The sequence below is a fragment of the Chrysemys picta genome, chromosome 9 (assembly GCF_011386835.1).
Source record: "Chrysemys picta bellii isolate R12L10 chromosome 9, ASM1138683v2, whole genome shotgun sequence".
Taxonomy (NCBI): domain Eukaryota; kingdom Metazoa; phylum Chordata; order Testudines; family Emydidae; genus Chrysemys; species Chrysemys picta.
This window is the reverse complement of record NC_088799.1, coordinates 8,582,772-8,606,587: the sequence shown is the minus strand read 5'-3', so window position 1 is coordinate 8,606,587 and position 23,816 is coordinate 8,582,772. Positions and strand designations below refer to the sequence as shown.

General features: G+C 42.4%; 1 protein-coding gene across 3 annotated transcripts in view; it reads left to right on the top strand.

Moving 5' to 3' along the window:
• The window catches only part of SENP5 (SUMO specific peptidase 5), a 28,481-nt gene extending 8,944 nt beyond the window's left edge, over positions 1-19,537 (top strand). For 2 of the 3 annotated variants that reach the window (XM_005286001.5, XM_065557700.1), the window contains 9 exons: positions 1,350-2,941; positions 9,011-9,116; positions 9,274-9,421; positions 10,012-10,059; positions 11,648-11,725; positions 14,948-15,085; positions 16,992-17,075; positions 18,569-18,619; positions 18,703-19,537. In XM_005286001.5, coding sequence (XP_005286058.2) covers positions 1,381-2,941; positions 9,011-9,116; positions 9,274-9,421; positions 10,012-10,059; positions 11,648-11,725; positions 14,948-15,085; positions 16,992-17,075; positions 18,569-18,619; positions 18,703-18,813 — 2,325 coding nt within the window. In that variant the 5' untranslated portion in view covers positions 1,350-1,380 and the 3' untranslated portion in view covers positions 18,814-19,537. The remainder of the gene's footprint in view (positions 1-1,349; positions 2,942-9,010; positions 9,117-9,273; positions 9,422-10,011; positions 10,060-11,647; positions 11,726-14,947; positions 15,086-16,991; positions 17,076-18,568; positions 18,620-18,702) is intronic. The other variant, XM_042853800.2, reaches the window with a different exon arrangement.
• The last annotated feature ends 4,279 nt before the right edge of the window (positions 19,538-23,816 follow it).

The window sequence follows — 23,816 nt, the reverse complement described above, 5'->3', positions numbered from 1 at the left end:
ACAGTTGCACCTCATGCTGCTGTGGATAAACTCCAAATTTTGTAGTAATCATCCTTATTGAGAAGCAGATCTTTCAGTTGGTGAAGTGGGGGAAAACAAGTCAAAATAAGTGAGTGACAAATCACTTCTGAGCATGCTTGGCGTCATCTCCTAAAATGTTTAGCAAAGGAAGCCCTGCCCCACTTGTAACATACTGTGTCCTCGGCAGGCCCTGGGACAAATTGCATGAAGCAGACGGAGAGTTGCAGTGACACCTTTGCAATCATCCATGTTTTTTCCCTTGGTGTTGCCCTGCTCTGTTGCTTGTTCAAATATTCTGCTATTCTTTTCATCCAGCCTGGCAGAAAAATGACTGTTGCCAAGCATAGCAACAGTGATGTGAACCTTTTTCCGCATATCTCATTCACGTCTGTCAAAGGTGGACTCTGCTCCCCAGAAGGTTCTTGGAATAACCTTTACTTCTCCGGGATGTACATATATTTGACGTTACTAGTTAGGCCACTAACTATGCCTAAGCAGAGAGCGTGTAATGTGGGTGAACTGATAGTATTACGTGGCCCTTAACTTTAGAATTATTGGACAGTCTTGTGTGATCCTAAACGCACATCCTCCCAGTTTTAACTATTGATATTTGCCCATCTAGGATGTGGGTCATTGCAATGGGGAAAGGGATTTGTTTAGAAGGCTCAGTCAGTGACTTGAGCTGTTACTATTTTGTTAGTTAGGGTTAATTTTGGTTATGGCAGCTTACAGCATTGCCCTTTAAAGATAGAGGAACCATTTTACAGTGGACTTGGCTATAGTGAAACGTCATTTATAGTGAAGAAAGAATGTGATCATTTTAGTTCCTTTTTAATGGAAGAGTTTCTGTTGAACTGGTTCACCAGAGGATGGCTCCCCAATACTTAAGGTTTATTATGCAATAATCGGGCTTCATTATGTCCCTGGTGGAATCTGATAGCGAGGCATGCTTGTGGCTAACTTTCAGACTTAAGCCTGTGGTTTAAAACTCCTAAGATGGCAGTTAAATATTATCTATGCTTTACAGATTCACTAGCCCAAGTTGGGTCAAAATTAAGATTAGGAGAGAGTGATCTGAATGAGAGGTTACCTGCTCTTTAATCTAACTAAGAGGAGTGGCTGAATAATAGAACTGGGAGTGGACACATGTAACACGTTGGTGAGAGAGCCATTGCAACCGTTATGCTTGAACTTCTAATGCAATGTGGGGATTCGGGAGGCTCTTGGAATTTTAGACAGACACGCTCCCGGAGGAATGTGAATTGTGTTTTCATGGCTTTGAATTCAAAATTATCTGAAATGTAACCTTGTGTTCCTTATTCTTACAGCTGCCCTTCGAGATCATAATGCAGCAGAAAAATGAAAGAACATAGAAGAAATTTAAATTGGAAAAGAAGTCGATTGCTGTTCCTTTCTAGAAGATGGACCACTGGATTTTGGGGGCTCAGGAAATACTGCTTCCAAAAGAAGCATTTTTTCCTAGCTAAGAGAAAAAGACAAAGTGCTCAATCAGTTGTGAGCCTAAACCGGAACAAAGCGTACCGATCTCTCCAGGGCAGAAGGAAGGCACTCAGACTCCAGAGTGAGTGGGTTCCTAAAGTGCTTCTAAATGCAAAAAACCATCAAAAACCAACTGCTGAACACAGCACCTTTGCTACAAAAACGTCCAGAAGGGCAAAAAAGCCCTTTCCCAATGGCAAAACTGGAAGCCCATGTGCAGAGGCAATAGAGAAGTTGGACAATGAACCCTTTCAGGGTGAAGATCTCTTGAACAGAGTCACTGGATTACAAGCAGACGCTAGTCTTGGCTGCATGCATGGCAATGACCACAGGGCCTTTTGTGGTGGGCTGTGCGACACTATCTTACCTGTAAAGAAGGATGGTTTCACACCCAGTGGGGAGGAACGCAATAACGATGAAGGCAATGCAGTCGTAGTAGTCTTAAACAATAGTAAAAGAAGGTGCTGTTGCAGAGGGCTAGAGCAGAATGGAACTTGTGGCCCCTTGACTACTAAAAAGAGGTCCAGATTTAACCAGTATACTGTAAAAAAGATACCTGTATTTATGATGCATAAGAAACTTTCTATGATTAGGTTTCGGGATAGAATCATAAAATCCCCAAAACTTAGAGCAAGAGGCAAAACCTGCAAATCAAGTAAAATCAAGCCAAGCTGGGTGGAGAAAGTTACCAGGGACTGTCAAGAGAATCTTCAAGGAGATTTTGAAGGTGGATTTTGTAACTGGTTTTCCTGCTGGAAATCTAAAAATAACTCCTTTTGGAACCTGTATAGCTCATCAGATATGAACAATAATACACCAGGACCTGTAGCTGAGGAGAATAAGACACCTGCATCTGACATCTGCCTTACACAGGATGCATTACAGTGTGATGAGCTACATTCTGAGGAACCTGCATCCAGAGATGGCAGTGTTAAAATCTGCCAACCAGAGCTGCACAAAACAGCTCCTTTGGGTACAGAGACCTTGCACGGGACGGAAACAAACGAGGCTCCTGTAGTGGACAGTTGCCAGGAGGATCTTTTCCTCTCAGTAACAGAGAGAGAAATTGCAATTTCAGGTCAAGAAGATGCAGAATCTAATCAGGTTATGTGTGTTGATGAAACGATATTGTTAGAATCCTGCAAGGGGGATTCAAATATGAACAATAACCTTGCAAATGGACCTTTTTCGGGGGACCTGGCACAAAATGAAGACAGCTCTTCCCAGATGGAAGTCGAAGGCTCCATAAATCTGGACATTTTTAGTGCAAAGTTACTAGATCACCCTTATTGTAAAAGCCCCCTAGAGGAGCCTTTGCCAGAAAGCACAGGACTAAAATCAGGAGCTCGAAAGGGAGGCAGAAGGAACAGTCAGAAAGTTTCTCGTGTGGCTGATGAGCAGTTATCAACATGGATTTGTGGTATACTCTTTACACATGATATAAAGCTGGTCATTCTTGAGAATAGCTGGGCATAGCATATGAAGTTGGGAATATTTGAAGTTTCCTTACCACTTTAATTCCTTTATTAAAATGGTTCTACACCATGAATTGCAAAAAGTGTGTAGCTTAATACTCCCAACTGAGATGAGAAGCTGTGATGAGGAGGGTTGTTGTAAGGGAAATGGGGCAGTATTTTCCTCACTTGGCAGGCTCGCTTATGCTAGCTTTAGAATGATACCTTCTGAAGTATGGGTATAATGCTTAATTGACGCAAGCCTTTTATTTTTCAACAGTTGTTGAATGGTACATCTTTCTACTTCGCTTTAGAGAATACAATCGAATTGGGCTGCTTGTGAAAAATATGGATCAGCATTTTAAATTTAGAAAATGTTTTTACCTTGAGGTTATAAAGGGACAGTGTAGGGTTAAAATGCCTTTAAAAAAAAAATCAGGTACTCTCACATATTACTGGCAACTTAGATAGTGATCTCATTTGCTTTTCCCTAGGCTTACTGCCTGTGTAATTTCTCAGCTTCATTTAGCTTTAAACAGGAGACTAAACCAGTCAATTTCACTTTTGGGTTTTCATACCCTAAATGTTTGAACAGGGAAAAGTCTAAATCCAAACAAAACTTCAAAAAAAACCAAAAGGGAACACTCATATTCATTATACATGATGAACCGACCCTGCCTGATGGAGTTTCTTTTAATGTGGAGCATGGTACAAATACTTGTGTTTGAAGTGTGTTGTATATACAACCTTATCTGATGTCAGGATATATATAACACAATGTAGTAAGAATTAGCACTCCCTTTTGTACTGTACCATTAAGATACTTGTAGAGTCTAGCAACACTCAGATAACTGTGGGTCAATTGGTTTTCATTAGAACAGCCTATTTTCAGTAGATTATACAGCCTGTTATATGTTCCCTTTGACAAGGAGTGTTAAAGGATTGCCACTAAATTTGACAGACTCAAATTTTGCCCCAATTCTCCACTTTCCCTGTCTGGAGAAACTATTGGGAAGCTTTCTATGGTCGATCCTCCAAAACATGGTGTGAAGGGGAGAGAAGCTGGATGCAAAATATTGTCTAGCATTGAACAAAAATTCCTTTGAACCCTATTGAGACAAGTGATTTGCTCATATACAGTGAATATATATGCATTGTTCCCCTACTTTCAGTTCTCTGTGGAAAGCAAGCCAGAGGGAAATGAGGAACAGACCGGCATCCAGCTTCCCTCTCCTTCAGACCATGCAGAGAAATTGAGATCCCTGAACTTGGGTGTGTCAGCTGGCTAATAGCATTTCAGTTCACTTGGAAGCAAAATTAAGGCCTGGTCTATACTTAAAATTTAGGCCAATATAGCTGCAGAACTCAGAAGTGTGTGAAATCCATACCCATGAGTGTTGTAGCTATCCTGACCTAACCCCTGGTGTAGACACATGATGGACGAATGCTTTTGTTGATCCACCTGCTGCTGCTTGGAGAAGCGGTGTTCTACAGCAACGGGAAAACCTCCATCCATTGCTATTGGCTGCGTCTACACGATGGATCTGAATTGACATAGCTGCATCACTGTAGCTATCCCATTGTAATTCCTGTGGTGTATACTTGGCCAAAGTATCTAAATAGGGCTCAACTAAATTCCACCCTTGATGTTCTAGATGGGGGAGGAGGCTTTGTGGCTAAAACACAGGCAAAATCAGGTGATCTGGCTTGTGTTCGCTTATTTTGGCACTGCTAAATGGCCCTAGGCATGTCACTTAAACAGTGGGCCTCAGTTTCTACTTTAGAAAAAATTGGTATAATTATACCTCTCAGGGATATTTTGAAGCTTAATTCATTAAGTGACGTGGCGGTGAAAAAAGCCAATGCGGTCTTGGGATGCATTAGGCGAGGTATATCTAGTAGGGATAAGGAGGTGCTGCTTCCGTTGTATAAGGCGCTGGTGAGACCTCAGTTGGAGTACTGTGTGCAGTTCTGGTCTCCCATGTTTAAAAAAGATGAACTCAAATTGGAACGGGTGCAGAGAAGGGCCACTAGGATGATCAGAGGAATGGAAAACCTGTCGTATGAAAGGAGACTAGAGGAGCTCGGGTTGTTTAGTCTGACAAAACGAAGGCTGAGGGGGGATATGATTGCTCTCTTTAAATATATCAGAGGGATAAATACCAGGGAGAGAGAGGAATTATTCCAGCTTAGTACTAATGTGGACACGAGAACGAATGGATATAAACTGGCAGTGGGGAAGTTTAGGCTTGAAATTAGACTAAGGTTTCTGACCGTCAGAGGGGTGAAATATTGGAACGGCCTTCCGAGGGAAACGGTGGGGGTGAGGGACCTGTCTGGTTTTAAGATTAAATTAGATAAGTTTATGGAGGGAATGGTTTAATGGTAATACATATTAGCTGAGGAATACCGAGCAATAGCAGGTAAATAGTATAATGGCTAACAAGGGTCAGGCTGGAGACTCTTGCCTACATGCTCGGGGTCTTACTGATCGCCATATTTGGGGTCGGGAAGGAATTTTCCTCCAGGGTAGATTGGCTGAGGCCCTGGAGGTTTTTCGCCTTCCTCCGCAGCATGGGGCAGGGATCGCTAGCAGGAGGGTTCTCTGCCAATTGAAGTCACCAAGACACAGGATTTGGGGACTTCATCAGCAGAGTCAAGGGAAGGGTAGGGACGGTTTTGTGGCCTGCAGCATGCAGGGGGTCAGACCAGATGATCATAATGGTCCTTTCTGACCTTAAAGTCTATGAGTCTATGAGTCTATTACAGCAGTAAGCACCAGCGGGATGTGAATTAGCACCCTATTGGGGGTGGTATTCAGGTATGTTGTGAGGCACAAAGATAGAAGGTGAATGCCTTCTTCCAAGTAGGAAGTACACCATTAACTTACTGATTTACACCTTGGCAATATTGATTGCTAATACTCTGGTTCATTCATATTTAATTTTCTTAAAGTTTTAAATTTTGGGGGGAGAGGGGTGGCATATGAAATCTCGTAAAAGAGGAAAAATAAAAAGTAGACTTTCACTTCCTCTTTTTTTTTTTTTTCTTTCTTTTCTCAAGAGTTTCTGGGCTCTTTGGATTTCTCTTTCCATTCCCAAGAAACCCAGCTGTGCTTTCATAAGCAGTTTATGACCCAGTATTCACTTTGAATATACTTTGTTATTAACTGGGGACCATATCCTGCTCCACTGGTAGTCAGTGGCGAAATACAAATTTTGGCATATGGAACTCCCAATTGAGTTTGGATATTCATTCAGTGGGTTACAAGTGCCTGCAGGGACCACAAAGTGCTGCAGGGACAGTATTTTGATAGGAGGGTCCATCAGGCTGCCTTTTAGGTCTCCAGGTCCCTTATGTTGTCTCCCCCTCAATAGCGTTCTCCCCGATCCATTTAAGAGAATGGGTGAAGGGATTTTTGTTTTCCAATAAAGAGGTCCTAGGTGTGTTGGTACATGTGACATCAAAAAAGGCCCAGTTAGCCAATCCACGTGGCCCCAGACAGTCATTTCTAGCTAGACTAACAAAATGTTTGTAGAAACCTTAGGGCCTCAGATGGAAGGTGTAATAAGTGCACATTTGTTCTCTTTGAGCCTTGGGGTATCGCACGAGGGCCTAAGATCCATGTGATGGTAGGTCAGACTGAGGGAAGGTAGAGATGAGGTCAGTGTCTTAATTCTCAACCTCTTTGATATTTGTGGTTTTGTTTGTCCTTTTAATCTCTCTCCAGGATTTTAGATTAATCTAAATCTTTCCCTATTGTGCAAAGGTGTTGCAAAAAGTAATGTTTGGCGCGTCTGTAGTGCTGCCTATCTGAGGACCTCGATGTTCTTTTCAAGCATTAAAGAACTTCAGCCCTCTGTTTACAGATGAGGAAGCTGGCACTGAGAGGTTGCAACTTTGTGCCTGATTTGAATTTGGGATTGTTTTCCCCTTTGAGTTACCCTTGCTTTATACCAGCATAAGTGAGATCAGAAGTCGGCCAGAGCCAGGAACAGAACTAAGAACTCCTCAGTCCTGTCCCTGAAGCATGAGAACATATATGTAGCATAAGGCTTAATAATTTCTCAAACACTGTCTAACCTGAAGACAGTATTTCCTAGCCAGGGTGAAAAACACTTTTGTGATCACAACCCTTTACAACTTAAAGGAATACAAGCTATGCTGTTAGTGTTTGACAAAGTTACAATTAAGGACAGTCCGCAATGAACTTCAGTACTTTTTTTAGTGTGGTTCATGTTTCTTCTTACTTTTGTTTAATATAATTTCTTTCCTTTCTTGGCTTCACTTCACCTTTCCCCAGTAATACATTATGGTATGGTATTTAGCACTGGAATGGGTTACCTAGGGAGGTGGTGGAATCTCCTTCCTTAGAGGTTTTTAAGGTCAGGCTTGACAAAGCCCTGGCTGGGATGATTTAGTTGGGAATTGGTCCTGCTTTGAGCAGGGGGTTGGACTAGATGACCTCCTGAGGTCCCTTCCAACCCTGATATTCTATGATTCTATATGTCTTCCTACATTATTTTCAGTCTGTTTTCCTCTTTGCCTTTCTCCCTCCCTGTCTTTTTATGTATCTTCCTTTTCATTGTGTTTTCAATCTCTTCTCCTATATTTTTTCTCTTCTTCTATTTCTCCCCCAGAATCTCTCAAAATACCATGATTTTATTTTCTAACAACTTATCCCATCAGTCTCTCCTTATCCTGTATTGCCCTGCCTTGCCCCATCCATCTATACCCTCACACATGCTACTTGGAAACTTGATCAGACTCTAAATAATCGGAGGACTAGCCAAAAGGCTAATGCAAAATAGAGAAGCCCCAGTGCAATGGGTCCCATGTCCAGGTGAGACGGGAGCTATCTGTCCCCTCCCCTATCTCCTGGGAAAGGGAAAGATGCTGGAATTCCTACTCGGGTGATGTCCCTGGTCCCTTTTCTGGGGCTCCATCTTTCTTATAAGCGTCTGGTTCTGGCTTCCAATATGTTTGGGAGTTTTTCCCTCGATTCCAAAAAGCCCTCTGGCAGCTGGAAGGGAGCTGCAGAATTTGGTGTCTCTTCCTCCTGAACCGTCAACGTTGTTCGATGATCTGTTACTCCAGTCTTCTCTCTTATGATTTTTCCCTCCTACTTACCCTGCTTCTTGATGCTGGAATGGGATGATGTCTCCACCGTTCTACTCCTTGCATCTGAAGAAGTGAGGTTCTTACCCACGAAAGCTTATGCTCCCAATACTTCTGTTAGTCTTAAAGGTGCCACAGGACCCTCTGTTGCGTTCTACTCCTGTTTCTCTTAGCAGCCAGAAAACATATGTTTGCTAGACTTTCCCTCTAAACTCAACCTTTTGGTCTTTTCCAGTGAATATCCCCAATTGTTGTTGTCACTGCTGCTTAGAGCTTTCACAAGCAACAGCAGGGTGAAATTGACTTGATTCTCAAGTTTCTCTGCTGAATAGTTAGTAAAAATTGATCAGATTCTGATATGTTTTTACTTTACTACAGTTCAAGAAAACAGTGAGCAGCAGTGGAGGCATGGTAGCTGTCAGCAGACAGTACTGCATTGACTCTTTTTGCATGTGGGAGGCTATCTTCATAACCTAACGGCTAGAAATTTAGTTTTAATGAGTGCTTTAATTCTTGTAGGAACTGATGGCACCCTGAATTTACAATGTTTGAATAAGATATATGTAAAATGTTAATAGAAATAGGCAAAGGGACTGGTTCTTCTCTTGCTTATAGAAGTATAAATTGAGAGTAACTCCAGTGGGATACCTGGGTATAAATTCTGCGTAAATGAAGAAAATGGGGCTCAAAGTGTTTAACATTTTTATGTAGATGATGACTTTTAAGATCACTTCCCCCCTCTTTAATGGTGCCTCTCTGAGCTTTTTAACTCTTGTATTCTATTAACTGCATGCAGCAACTTGGCACCGGGTGGGTGGGACACTGTGCTATTAAATATTTCTAATATCTGGTTTTGTTGGACTAGAGAACTCAACTTTTTACATGTTTGCTTTTTCATTTATCTGATGTATTCAAAGGATTCCTAGATGAAGTGATGAAGAAATATGGCAGTTTAGTTCCACTCTGTGAAAAAGATGTCATGGCAAGATTAAAGGAAGTCTTTAATGAAGATTTCTCCCATAGGTTTGTAGCTGTAATATATTCTGGTACTTGTAAAGGAAAAGTTATTTGACACACTAATTTACATTCCAGATTGAAACTGACACCTGCTGGAACAGCTCCATTTGGTCTGACCTGGAATATCTTTATCCATGTCTCTACCTTTTCAATTCTGTTTCAGAAAGCCTTTTATCAGCAGGGAAATCATGAAGTATCGGACAAGGCATCCAAAATCTTCCACTTGCAATTTCCGGGTCTTCTATAATAAGCACATGCTAGATATGGATGATCTGGCTACACTGGATGGTCAGAACTGGCTAAATGACCAGGTTAGAGATGCTTATGTTTACCTCTTCAAAGTGTTAAAAAATATTAGCTAATCCTCAGACCCCCCTGTGTGAGGTAGGTCACTGTTATCCTCGCTTCATAGATGGGAAACTAAGGCAGAGCGGTCGAGTGGCTTTTCATTGGCAGACCCAGTAATAAAGAACTTGAGTTTCTGACTCCCAGACCTGTCCTCATGCAACCACATTGTACTTCCTCTTCAAGAAGACAGTGGTTGCAGGTGCGAAAAGATAGTATTTCCTCCCACTTAGCTAGAAGAGGAGAAAGTAACAGCAATGCAGGGCCCATAGCCAAAAAAACAGAGAGTAGCAGTCCTCCAGATGTGCCTCAGTAGACTTCAATTGAATTAAACCAACATTTCACACTGAGGCAGTCTTTAAGCATCTGCTTATATGATGTCTGCTCTAGCAGCCCATTGTTGATTCCAGAGTATAATAGAATGTTACTCTAATTAGTCAACTTCTTGTTAGAAAAAAGGTGTGTGCTTTTTTAGATGCCCTCTCAAATCTTGGATTTACTTTCAGTAATACAATGTTATTTTTGTGCAAATTATAATTTTTACTAACTCTTGCAGATTATTAATATGTATGGTGAACTCATAATGGATGCAGTCCCTGACAAGGTGAGCATTGTGAAAAGGTGCCCATTATGGGGTAGAAAGGGAGAGATGGCATAAGACCATAGGTATATGTGTCAAATAGGAGGGAGGTGTAACTCAGATTAAAATGCCATTATGATGATTCAAAGTGACAGTGTAAAAATAGCCCATCTGTACTCACTAGATCTGCTGCCTTTAGTCAGTCTTTTGTTCACTTTACCGGTACAAATTTTTATTCCTTTTAGGCTCGCAGAGCCACAAAAATTACGAAAGCGAGCTGGATTCTCTTCTGGCTCGTGCATCATCAACAGAGTTCTTAACTACTTTCCAGCTTTAGTGTCTCTCATTGTTGGTGTTGACATTCAGGGCAGAAGAAACCCATCTTGACTTTCAGATTCTGGATTGAGTTTGGTTGTAGCACTGACAGTTAGAAGAACCATCTGTTTACTTGTAAGCTGAACAAATTGAATATGGAATCACTGAGACCACAAAGAAACCACACAATGCCATTTTTAGATTGGCTGGCTGCACAGAGTATAGCAACCCTTTAATGTTCTCGCTCAGAATGTAGAGCACTGCTTCTTTGATTGGTGGTGGTAGTGATTCCTCATTAGTATTCTCTCTGCTTTTCAGTGCATGAACCAGAACTGTGGTATTGGAGAGTGTATCTGTCTGCCTGTGCCCACTTTTTATAGTGCATAATTTAAATCCTCATGGGAGATCTTGTTCTAGTACTTTGTAGAATGCAGTTAGAAGTTTCTGTTGGCATAACTAATAGGTTTTATCCAGCATTTTCAAATGCTGAACTATCCAGCTTTTTTCAAGCAATAATTTCTACCTCCTCAGTACCAGCAAGATTATTAAATACGGATGTTGTAAAACTGCATAAAATGTGACTTATAGCTTTTCATTTTGTATTAATCTCTTCCTTTAATTGAGATGCTAACACAAGTGTTAACCTAATGCTAAAGAATTGTTTTAACTGTAAAAATCTACAACCTTTTGCCACAACAGTAGGTTGTAGTTACTTGCAAAAGATGTAACACAGTAGACAAAGAAGTATTCTATATTTCAGAAGCATTTTTGTGAAGTCTGCAACTGGCCAGAGGGTTGAACGCTGATGTCCATATTTTTGTGTCTTAAACTTTATATCTTTTGACAATCAAATTATTTGGTTCTGAGTCACATAGCAGAAAATGGAAGGCGTTTCCAGCAAGTTATGTAGGGAGGATGGGAAAATATGATTTTCCCCAATCCTCCAGTGATTTTAATCCCTGGAATGCAGGAGAATAATATCTGTAACTCTTCTTTAGCCTCTTCTCCCTAAACAAAGGATTGCAGCTGCATGTCATAGGCTTAGGAATGCCAAGTTCAAAAAATAAACTGCTTCGCATCATATGTTCTAGGGAAATAGAGAGTTTCTCTTCATTCTAAAGAACAGCAGTAGCTATTTAAGGTTTGCTAAAACATCTGTAGACTTGCTTGTCTCTTTTGCTGTTTTGCTTTTTCAGTTCTTGTGTATTAGCCAGCTAGATGTTTAATTATGTCGAAGTTATGTTAGGCATGACTACCACTTTTAGCCCTCATTTCTTTTTTTAATTTGTCTTTCTAGGTTCATTTTTTTAACAGCTTTTTTCATAGACAGCTGGTAACCAAAGGATATAATGGTGTAAAACGATGGACTAAAAAGGTACCATTTAATTCTGTCGATTGCTTATCATTTGTATAGAATAGACCACTGGATGCTGATACTTCGCATTTCTCCCCCGCTCACAAGAAAATGTTTAACTTGAAATTACATTAGTACCAAGTAACAAAAGAAAGTTTTACTGCTTGTTACTCCTCTCAGTACTGCTCAGCTGACAAGCCTTCTAGTCCTCCTTCAGCATCATCAATAGAATTGGTTTTTTTTAAAGTTTCATTATCATTTGGAGCTTAGCAAAAAGGGGTGGTAGCTAACAACTCCGTTTGGATGGCAAAACCCCTCCTTGCTGGTGATGGTGTATGAGAGACAAAGAATTCAGCCTGGCTTCTCGAAGTCAAGTTGGTTTGTATGGGGCTGTTAGCTGAAAGAAAAAAAAAAATCTCTATTTGTAAACGCTTGCACATTTGGTACGGAAATTTAGAGATGACAAACAAGAAACCGCACAAAGCATTTTTAGAGACTGCGTGTACAGTAGAGCCACATTTTAACACGGGTATTAAACAAAAAAATCAGGCTAGCCCATCTTCAAATAGGAATTGTAGTGTACTTTAATAAAGGAATTGAAAAGCTATCAGGTTTCTGTTTACCTCCCCTGTGGTGAAATGTGACTTTTTTTTTTAATATACCAGTGGTCTTTAAAGGGATACTGTTTAGATGATCCAAATCTTTTACTATTAAATGCTTATTAAAACTGGACTTATTAAATTCTAATTTGTTTTTTCACTATGGTCAGTGGTGTACTTTATACATTTTGCAAAAGCTTGGTAAGTGAAACTAGACTAGTCACTTTTTGGTTCTCATGTTCTAGAGCACTATTGATTATGCTCACATCATTGTTGGTGAGTGTTCAGATGGGGACAGGACTGTATTACATGAAAGTAACCTGAAAATATTTGTTAAAAAAATCCCTAAAGTCAGGCCCTAAACTGTTGAGGGTCCCTTCCAAAGTAGATCCCTGTTTCTTACCGCACCACTGCACTGAGGGGAAACTTCATTTCCCTTGTAATAAAAGCAATAGGCTGTCACAAAAAATTGTTATATAAATGCTGATACTAATAACTCTCACAATTCAAGTACAGATATAAAGGCAGAGGGCCAGACTTTCAAGGACTGTTGAGCATTTAGCATTGAAAATTGGGTTTATGACTAAACATTTTTCAGGAAAAGTGTCTGTTTTCTGCAAAAATGTTAAAATTGTTGTCTGAAAACCCAAATATTTTAGTTTGCATACGTTGGTGCAACACCTCATGGGAGTTGTAGTTTGGTTGCTTAATGTCCCAGTTCTCCTTTGTAGGCTGGGCCCCCTGTCTGGATTACAAGAGGGGAGACTGTGGTGCAACATGGGATATGCAGCCTGGCCTACAGAGGAACGTGAGGCACTGCTGTAGCAATACACCTCTACCCCTATGTAACGCTGTCCTCGGGAGCCAAAAAATCTTAGTGATTTAATTATAGGTGAAACCGCGTTATATCGAACTTGCTTTGATCCGCCGGAGTGTGCAGCCCCGCCCCCCCCCGGAGCGCTGCTTTACCACGTTTTATCTGAATTCGTGTTATATCGGGTCGCATTATATCGGTGTAGAAGTGTATCTGTCTGACCGCTTGTTTGCATCGTGTGTTACCCACTAATGTTCATACGGACACTTTATTTCCTTACGACAGATGTAACCCGCCCCTCTCCCACTCGTAGTATTATAGCATGGACGCTATGCTTTGTACCAATTGCGTAGTGCTTTTAAAAATAGATAGGAATTACCCTGCAGGATTAGACCAGTCCAGTTAGTCCAGTGTCCTGTTTCTTCTGCGTTTCTGGTGTACACAACAAGATTCTACCAATATTGTGCTTTTGGGGGACAAAAGAGAAGATTGAGGGGGACAGTGCAGTTGAAGACCAAAGCAGTTCCAATGGCTTACTTCCAAAAGAATAAATCCTAATCTACTCTTTTAAAAAAAAAAAAAAAAAGGGCGTGTTCTCAACTTTGCCATGTTGTTTAGAGCCCGCCATTCCATATGATTTTTAAGGTGGTATTAGTCCTTCTCCCTTGTTTGCCTGTCTGACTGCAGTACCTCTGCTGCTGGGTAAAGTATCCTAATCCAATAATTGCCTGTGCTCCATTAATGATGCAGGATGAGTTGTTCACTGTGCCTTCCGAATGTTCCGTTGTGTGTAATGGCTCTTCGTGTAAACCAAAATCTAGTGCATGGGGATCTGGAAATCCACTTTTGCTTTCCATTGCCTTTCCGAGCACTAGGAATTAAACAACGTAAGCATGTAAAACCTTCCTTAAGGAACTGTTGTCCTCAACGTTAAGATGCCGTCATCCCTTACCCGAAACTTTGTTGTTGTCGCTCCCTATGCCCTCTGATTCCTTGCTTGTGGACTAGATCTATTGATTTTTTTGTGTGTGTTACAGTAGCACTGCATAGCCCTAGTCATGGCACAGGACCCTGGTGTGCTAGGCACTGTATGGTATATTAGCCTCCTCTTTCATTGACTTTGCAATGGAGAGTCACGCCCTGTTTTATATTGCTTATTGGACTTTATAGAAGCACACCGAATGTTCTAGGCAGTGTGCAGACACAGGAAGAAAATCTTTGCCCTGGAAAGTATCTCTGCCTCTTCATTGTCCGAGCTGCAGTTCACTGGGCAAGAACAAAGTGCTATGTTACAGTGAATACGGGTCAGAAAAGTGCCTCGGCATGCTGTTTCTGTGTGGTTTCTTTGAGTCCTGATTGCTTAATCTGCTGACCCATTTTTACCGCCATCAGCACTGCAGAGTCGGTACAAATCAGCTGAGTTCTCACTGCAGAAACGTCCTTACCGAAGATGTATAAATGGCCTAGCTTGCTTGCAGGTTGTGTTAGCCATGTTAGTTAACGTGAGTGCCCACGCCACCCTCCGTTGTAACACGTAAATCGAGTGTGCTTGGTTGCAATTGCAGGTGAAGACTAATTGTGGAACCCCCACAGTGTTCATTGTTGTTTTTTTCGACTGCAACAATGTCTTGCATCTAGTACAAGACACAAACGTGTGACTGAAATGCCCGCGTGAAGAGCTCTTGGAGGGAGTTAAAAGAAGAGAACTTTCAGGGTCAGGAGAGGGCAAAGATGTTCTGTTTTAAAAGAAATACAATGTTGTGGGAAGCGTATTTAACTTGCACGTGGTCTGTTCCCCTGTTTGGTAATACTTACTGTTTTGTTTGTCAGGTGGACTTGTTCAAAAAGACTCTCCTGTTAATTCCTATTCACCTGGAAGTCCACTGGTCCCTCATTACTGTGAACATCCCTAACCGAATTATTTCATTTTACGATTCCCAAGGCATTCATTTTAAATTTTGTGTAGAGGTAAGAGGAATTATTATAGTTACGCTTAAAGTGCTTGGATCCTTGCTTTAAGAATTAAATTTTTATCCTATCCAAAATAAGTCTAGGTTTTGGAGGCATCGTGCTTTATGTAATCTCTGTGCATGCACTAAAAATAAAATAAATACTGGGCACTTCTGTTGCCTTCATCCAGTTCTCAAAGTGATTACAAAGGTCCAGGAGAGTTATTAACTTCTTTGACAGATGGGGAAACTGAGACATGGACCTTGTTCAAGGTCACAGCGACTCTGTGCCAGACCTGGGAATAAAGCCCAGGTCTGCCATTGCCATATTTATACAACCAATCTGTGTCTAGCAAACTTTTTCTGTTGTGTTCTCTTCTGTAGCACTCCCACAAAAACAATTGCTTAAAGCCTAGTACAGTAAGAGAAATCCATTGTTCAAAGAGGAATAAGATAGCCGTTTGCACATCTTGTGAACCAAAGATCGTTTTGTTTTATTTTTTTGAGGAGTGCAGGTACCAGTATTTTTTTTCTTAAATGTCTGGTCGATTGATAATATTTCAATCATGATGGTAAAACATAGGCAAGTAATTTGGCCTGGACTGACCAGTTTTAGTGGCTGTTTTGCCAAGCTGACCTAATTGCTTGCTAATACAGCAGGCTGCAGCTTTGAAGTGTGTGTAGTGTGTATTAAGGCAGAGTATTTCACAGAGCTCACAGAAAGGACGTCAGAATTAAAATAAGTTTCCCATCAGCAACTGCCGAAGATAAAGCTGAGGCCTCACCTACTCCTAAAACTTAGATTGACCTAGCTACATCAGTCAAAGCTATGAAAAATGCAGCTCGTTGTTAGGTGGACCTAACCCCTCCTATAGACACAGCTAGGCCCCATTGCCCAAGCTACCACCTTTTGGAGAGGTAGATTAACTACATCAATGGGAAAACCCCTTCCGTCCATCTAGGAAGCATCTACGGCACAGCTGTAGTGTCGACATACCCTGATGTTTATAGAACTAGAGAGTTGCACATTTTGCTTCTGTAGGCCATGCTCATTGCAGACACCGGGGGCTTCTTGCATCCCTCCATTCCCATTGTTCACAAGCTCCCTGTGTGCCACCCTCCCGTTCCCATGTATTTCAGGGACTTTCTGCAATCTTCACCATGCCACAATTCCCCATTCTCCCCTGGCAGGGGTTCCGTGTGACTCCCTATTTCCCCCCCCCCCATTTTTATTCTCCTTTTTCTTTTCTTTCTCTTAAAGGGTGTCAACATTGTAAGCTTAATTGGGACATGGTAAAATGAGAGAGGTGGTTATGCTGGACTGTATTCATTTCTGCCAACAACCAGTTCTTTGATTTATAGAGAATTACAGAGGTGGTTGAAGCTGTGGCTCTGCTAACCAGATGCTGTCCCCCTCCCCCCTTTTGGATTTTCCGATTCCCCCCCTCCTCCCCCAAATCAGTAGGCTTCTATGTATTGATGCCGAGAACCTGCCCTGAAACTTTGGAATTGATCGGATGCAGCGGTCAAAAGTTATCATGTGACGTTCAAAGAGAGAAATGCAATCAAATTGTGTGTCAGGGCCCCACAAGCTCGGCCAATCAAATAAATTAAAACTGGACAAGGCTAGCCCATCTAGTGCATCTTCCTGCCAGTACAAAATTCTTCTCTACAGTTCATTTTCTAACACTTTGCCCAATCTACTTTTAATTGTCCCAAGTGTGGTGGGGTTTCCACTGCGTTTCTGCGTGGACTGGAGGGCCAAATCCAGCTCTGGTGCTCAATGAAGCCAGTTAGTTCTCTCCTTAACCGCTAGAGCTGGGTTAAGCACAAGGGCCAAGCTCACGCTGGTTAAACGTACCCGCATGCCTTTCTCCTTGGCTTTAATTTGTGTGTAACCGTAAGGCTCTGATTTTCTTTTTAAGAACATACGAAAGTATTTACTGACTGAAGCAAGAGAGAAGAATCATCCTGAGTTTCTTCAGGGATGGCAAACTGCTGTTACAAAGGTTAGTGCCAGCCCCTCTAAACCCCGGTGTGAATCTTCTACAAGCTGAGTCTCTTGCGTGGGCCGCCTTCACTTTTAAATCCACGTTATTTTAAAGAAGCAGTAAATACTTATTTTTAAATGAACGAAAAGGAAGAAGCTGGATGACTTGGGCTTGCTAATGTGCTCTTGGTTGCTCGTTCAGATCCCACCAGGCCTCTCTCTCCTATTAAGTGAGCTGGTGGCCTCCGCCCAGACCCTGGTGGAGAAGTTATTCACATTGCAAAAGCCACTACAGTCAGCACCCATGTTGGCACAGGGGTAAAGAACTGTGTGTTCAGTAGAGACCAGCTCCTCTCCTCTTTAGAGGTGACTGCTCCCAAAGGTTGAAGCACATCAGCAGGGGACAGTATGAAGTGAAAGACAACTACTGCTGTGGATAGACAGAGGGCTTTGTATATATGCTGTGGATAGACAGAGTGCTTTGGTCTCCAGGGCTGTCCGTCTGGCACATTTCACCAGCACTATATTCGCTAACAAATAAACTATGTCTAGCAGTGATAAAAGGGAACAACTTGTGTGAAATGCGAACGAGGGAATTTGTGACTTGCATAACTGCCCCATAATGGCTGAGGATATAAAACAGGTCATTGAACATTAGACGGTCTCCCAACGGCTCCCCACTCACCGGAGCTATTTCTAGGTTCCAGGGCAATGCTGAGAGGATCCCAGATGCACGTCTCCCCCTTATTTCTGTGTAGCCCTGTGAGGTGGATGATTTTGGCTCTAGGAAAGTATCATTTTTCCTCTTGCAATGCTTTGGATTTAAAGGAAATATGAATGTCTGAGAGCTAGTGAGTTGCAAGTATTAAAAAAAAAAAAAAGAGAGAGAGATGATCTGGCATAGCCAGGAAATTAAAGGCTGTCATTTGCAGTGAATTCACTGTCTCTTTGCAGGCATCGTTCCAGGCCAGCAACCGTGCAGTGTGCAGGCCACTAACTGAAACCTTGCAATGGCCTGCCCATAAATTGCCCATTGCTTCCTTCAAGATCTGTGGGGAGGATGGGGATCCACCTTCTATAGCACAAATACCTAGGGAAACATTTCTCTAGGCTTGCGTGAGTTTGCTGATGTCTTGAAGTCTGACCTGAGTAAAGTAGACAGTAATGTTAAAATATTTATTTAAAGTAATTGAGAGGAAGCGATCCTGAATTGGTCATTAAACACCAGATATAGGAGGGAGAGCTGTAATTTATCGGTCATAAAATATCTACTCTCTTAAATACTAGGCATGATCCTAACAAGGTGCTGCGTTTGCCTCCCCTGGCGTGACTGGGCCCCAAATAAGTAATTGCAACTCAAGCTGTACGTGTTGCAGAGTCACCAGTTTTCAATAAAAAGAACTCCCTAATCTTGCAAAATCGCATTTTGGATTTTAAATAGAACATAGAGTGAAAACTGAAGGAGGGCTAAAGACATGTCATTTAATGTCTTGCGTCTTTTTCCTCCCTCAGTGCATTCCACAACAGAAAAATGACAGTGACTGTGGGGTTTTTGTGCTCCAGGTAAGAGTGTAATTTTAAAGCGTTATGTGGCTTTTTTTCTTGTCAATTTTCCTGTTTCAATTAAGCTTTTTCATTTTCCTCAGTACTGCAAGTGCCTCGCCTTAGACCAGCCTTTTCAGTTCTCCCAGGAAGATATGCCACGAGTAAGAAAAAGGATTTACAAGGAGCTGTGTGAGCGCCAGCTAATAGATTAACAATAAAAAAAAAAAAATGTCGAGCCTTTTCTCTGGCATTTCTGAAGAGTTCCAGCTGGTGTTTGTGTACTTGAATTTCTGAAAACTTCCGTGAATTTCAAATGACTCTCAGCCGAGTGGTGTGGCCACGATGTTACCTCAACTTTTTCTGCAGGACTTAACAGAGCTGCCACAAAATATTCCTAATGTCAGTTTGGTTTCCTCTTTTATGTTCTTTCCTGTATTTAATATTTATTATCGACGCATGCATATAGGCAAAGCATGCGACTAAAAAAAGGTATAAAACTGTAGATTTGGTGCACCTTTGAAATGTAGCTAGAAATGACAGAATACAGGTTAAAAATTTGTCTGACAACATAAAGATGCATGATCCGTTTTCTGAGGCAATAATGCTTTGAATGTATCAAAAAAATTCAATGCCATAAAAAAGAGCAGCTAGAACCTTTTTTTGAAAGCTCAAATTATTCCATTTTTCTCATTGTGGCTGTGTAGTACTGAATGCCCGCTTTTTGGGGGGTGGGGGGAGGGCTGGATAAATCTGCCTACAGACTTTGTGTGGAGACCCCCCTTTGAATAGAGTTGAAGTCACTAATAAAAAAATTGTTCTCTGTTAACATTTATCTAGCTGTCGTTATCCCCCTGTTCCCTGTGGTTGAAAAGCAGCCTTTGCACAAATGAGACTTCGGCACTTGACTGTATAATAAAACATGGAGATATTCAGCTATTCAGATTGACAGTATGTTCATATGTGCTTTGGGAGCCTTGATGATTGTGCATGTGTCTTAGAGTGTTAGAGGGGGAGTGATGAAGCTGACCCTGAAGATGCAAAACTTAGTTTTAACGTTGGATTTGGTAACTAGCAACTGTTCACATCTTAGGTAAATTCTATAAATAGGCTAAGGTGAAGTGTTGCGTTTCAGTTCCTCTTTCACTGTAGCCATCTTCCTTCTGGGTCTCTCTTCTGAAATCGGATTCCCTTCTAGCTGTTCTGTCCATCCCATTTCTCTTTTCTCTCTCTTCCCCCTCCCCCCCAACCCCAATTCTATAACTTTAATTCCGTCAAAAAGCATCTTTCCGCTCCTCTTCATGGTACTTGACTATCTTAAACACTCTTTTCATCTCTTTTGTTTATGAATTGTAGCATGGCAGCACCTAGGAGCTCCCATCTCAGACCAGGGTTCCATTGTGCTAGGCGCTGTACCTACAGAACAAAAAGATACAGTCCCTGCCCCAAAAAAGTGTGCAATCTAAGACAGTGGTGGGCAACCTGCAGCAGGCTGCCAGACCATTTATTTACATTTGCACGGCTGCCTGCAGCTCCCAGTGGCCGCGGTTCGCTGTTCCCGGCCAGTGGAAACGGTATGCCGCAGGTTGCCCACCACTGAGCTAAGATATACTAGAGCAGGGGTCGGCAACCTTTCAGAAGTGGTGTGCCGAGTCTTTATTTATTCACTCTAATTTAAGGTGTCGCGTGCCAGTCATACATTAACGTTTTTAGGTCTCTTTCTATTAGTCTATAATATAGAACTAAACTATTGTTGCCTGTAAAGTAAATAAGGTTTCTAAAATGTTTAAGAAGCTTCATTTAAAATTAAATGAAAATGCAGAGGCCCCCGGACCGGTGGCCAGGACCCGGGCAGTGTGAGTGCCACTGAATCAGCTCGCGTGCCGCAGGCTGCCTACCCCTGTACTAGAGACTTGATCCTGCCCCATGTGGTGTAGGAATGTTGCAAGACAGAACGCAGGGGAATCTGATGCTGCATTGGTGACATCACCACACCAACTCCTAGTAGCCGGCTTGAGACTGAATAGGAGAGAGCATATAACTAAATGCCTATGCATGGCATCTCCTCGCCCACTTTCTCACCATGCTCTGCTGCTCCCCTTTCTTTACACTGTAATTTTTTCAAGTAAGGGAGTAGGCCCAGAGGGGCTGCTCTGTGCAGAGGATTATGCTTAGCACTTAGTCTTATTTTGTGCTCATGCATAGTGCAACAGCCTTGTGCTCCCAACCGTACACCACACAAGGGCTTGCAGCATCAAGCCTTCGGCCCAATTCAGCAAGGTTCTTAAGCATATGCTTAAAATTAGGCACTTGCTCAAATACTTCGCTGAATTGGGCACTTGGTTCAAGGCCTAAGTAGTTGTAAGCTCAACATTTAAACTTGGTGCATCTTGGTTTAGAAAAGTCCATGGATTTATTTAGGCATTCCCCTACACTGTTGTGAATACAACCCCAGCACACCTGTCCTAGTGTCTGGGACCAAAAATTGCATCCGTTGGCCTTTAACCAAAAATGAAACTTAGTTTAGTTTTGCTGTCCAAGGTGAGTGAAATGCAAAGACTAAATCACATAAATGGTGGCAAGTCGTTTTGATTTTAGATGTCCGCTTTTGTAATTCAGGATATTGGCGAGAGGCGAGGCAACTTTTAAAAAATGAATTACCGTATATACTCGATCATAAGCTGGTTCGTTTATAAGCCGACCCCCCAAGATGGATAAGTAAAAATGGAAAATTTTTATAACCCGTTCATAAGCCAACCCTATAATTCAGGGGTCAGCAAACTTTGGCTCCCAGGCCATCAGGATAAGCCGCTGGCGGGCCGAGACAGTTTGTTTACCTCGAGCGTCTGCAGGCATGGAGGTAAACCTAAGTAAACAGTGTCCCGGTGCACCAACTGCTTACCCTGACAGGCCGGGACAGCAACTGGTGGGGAAATTTTTTGGGGGGGGAGAAGCTGGGAGTCAGGGGAGTAACCCCCGTGACCACCCCCACAAGACCCCCCCTAGTCCAGGACCCCCACACTCTCCCCATCCCATCCCTTCCCACCTTATCTGGGGAGGATGTCTCTGGTCTGGCTGGAGCTGCTCCGGCAGGCTGGGCAGCGCGGCCGCAGCCTGCTCCGGTGGGCCACACCGGGCGGCGCCCGCAGCATGTTCCAGCAGGCTGGGCCGGATGGCACAGCCACAGTGTGCTCCGGCGGCGTGGCCACAGCCTGCTCTGGGGGGCGGGCTGAGCGGCACGGCTGCAGCTGCTTCGGGAGGCTGGGGGGAGAGCAGCGTGGCCAGAAGTGGAGAGACACTGGCCCCGCCTCTTCCCTTCTGGGTGTGCTGCCTCTCCTTGCTGCCTCTGTTGTGGGGAGGGGCTGTGTCCCACCTCTCCCTCTCTATACCTGTTCTCTATACCCCCTTCTCTGGTGCTTCCCTTTTTTACTAAAAAAAATTCGGCTTGTGAACGAGTATATATGGTATGTTGGTGGTATGCCAAGTGGGACACTTCTCAGAATGTGAGATTCCCAAGCAAGTCTGTTCTCGGATCAGAAATGATCGAGCACTTTCCATAGAGGAGTCCGTGTCCATGAGTATTTGATTTCCTAATTCACTGGAATCTTTGGTCACTTGATGGACTGAGAGGCCTATGTTTTGGAACCTTTTCTTATGATCAACCTATTCTCAATCTCTTCCAAACCAGGACCATCTCAGAACGCCCTCCCATTTAGCAGTAGGGGAAAGGCAGGGTGGTTACGACCCCCAGGTTGAGAACCCCTGATCTAGACTTATGCCTAGATAAGTAGTTCTCAATCTGTTTACCATTGTGGGCCACATATTAAGCTCTCTCTGTGTTACGTGGGCCGCATCGACACAATATATTTACTACCTGTATGGCCCTGAGGATGGATGGACCGCAGCTCTGTGCTGATTGGGCCGCAAATGGCTTGAGAACCACTGGCCTAGATCTCTGAATTTAGGGTTTTCCATTCATGACTTACACATTGGACCTTTTCCTGCTGTCTTTTGGCTTGATGCCTACTTGCTAAGAACCCAAATTCAATTACACTAAATGGGAGAGGGGGAAGAGTCTAGGCCCGCTAGCTGGTGGCATCAGCCGTAGCACAGCGCATTTATAAACCTCATATTTAACTGGAAAACAAATGCATTGAAATGATTTCATATATGCACATTTCTTGATTTAAAAAAAGGATCTTGCATCTTTAATCTGCAGCCTTGTGACGTTAGTGAAGTGGAGAGTCGGATGCATGTTTCTCTAAACTCATCTATTTGCCAGCTTGTCAGCCAGTGGCTTGCCGAGAAGTATGCTAATTTCAGTTGATTATGGGGCACTGTAGACACTCAAATATGCAGCTTAACATTCCAATGCGGGGAATCTGAGAAAGGAATGCCAGGAAAGTTGAACCAAGATATTAAATGCACACTTTACTTACATAATTGTTAGTGTCGGGCTGCAGTTCATCATGGGCATGACACACTGGAGTGTTTACATTGTGAAACGTAGGCAGTTTAAGTCTTGTTCAAGAATGCTCCTCATCCCTGAAAGGAGATGGAGTTCACTAACCTGCAGTCAGTTTGCTATTTCGTATAGTGCTTCAGATGCGTGGAGAGTGCCTTTATTATAAGAGGCATATTTATTTGGCTGTAGTTAAGGCTGTCAGCAATTCCATTCATGTGGTATTTGAGAGTTCCATAAACCGCTCTAAACTGGATGGTCTAATACATAGCAAATACCAGATCTTGTTCTGAAGAGATTTGTCCAGTCAACAGTCAAATTGTACTACAAGCACGAAATGGGGGCTTTACCTATTTTGAGATTGTTGGTATAACTCAAACTACCCGAATTGTAGGGTGACCAGATAGCAAGTGTGAAAAATCGGGATGGGGGTGGGGGGTAATAGGTAATATAAGAAAAAGTTCCAAATATCGGGACTGTCCCTATAAAAACGGGACATCTGGTCACCCTACCCGAATTGTAATACATGTAAACCACAATTGCCAATCAGTTTTATTCCCTATTTTTAGTTTGTGTGAATCTCTAGTTTAAAATGACGGACTCTGTTGCTGATGTAAATACACGTAAAGGAAATAGATTCCACAAGGTACTTAAGAGTGTGTCTAAGCCTGGGTGTGGTCGTCTTGTCTGCAAGTATCTTGCTGAACGGAGGCTGAACCGTAATACTGACTGCAACATGCTGTCCCTCCGGTCTTA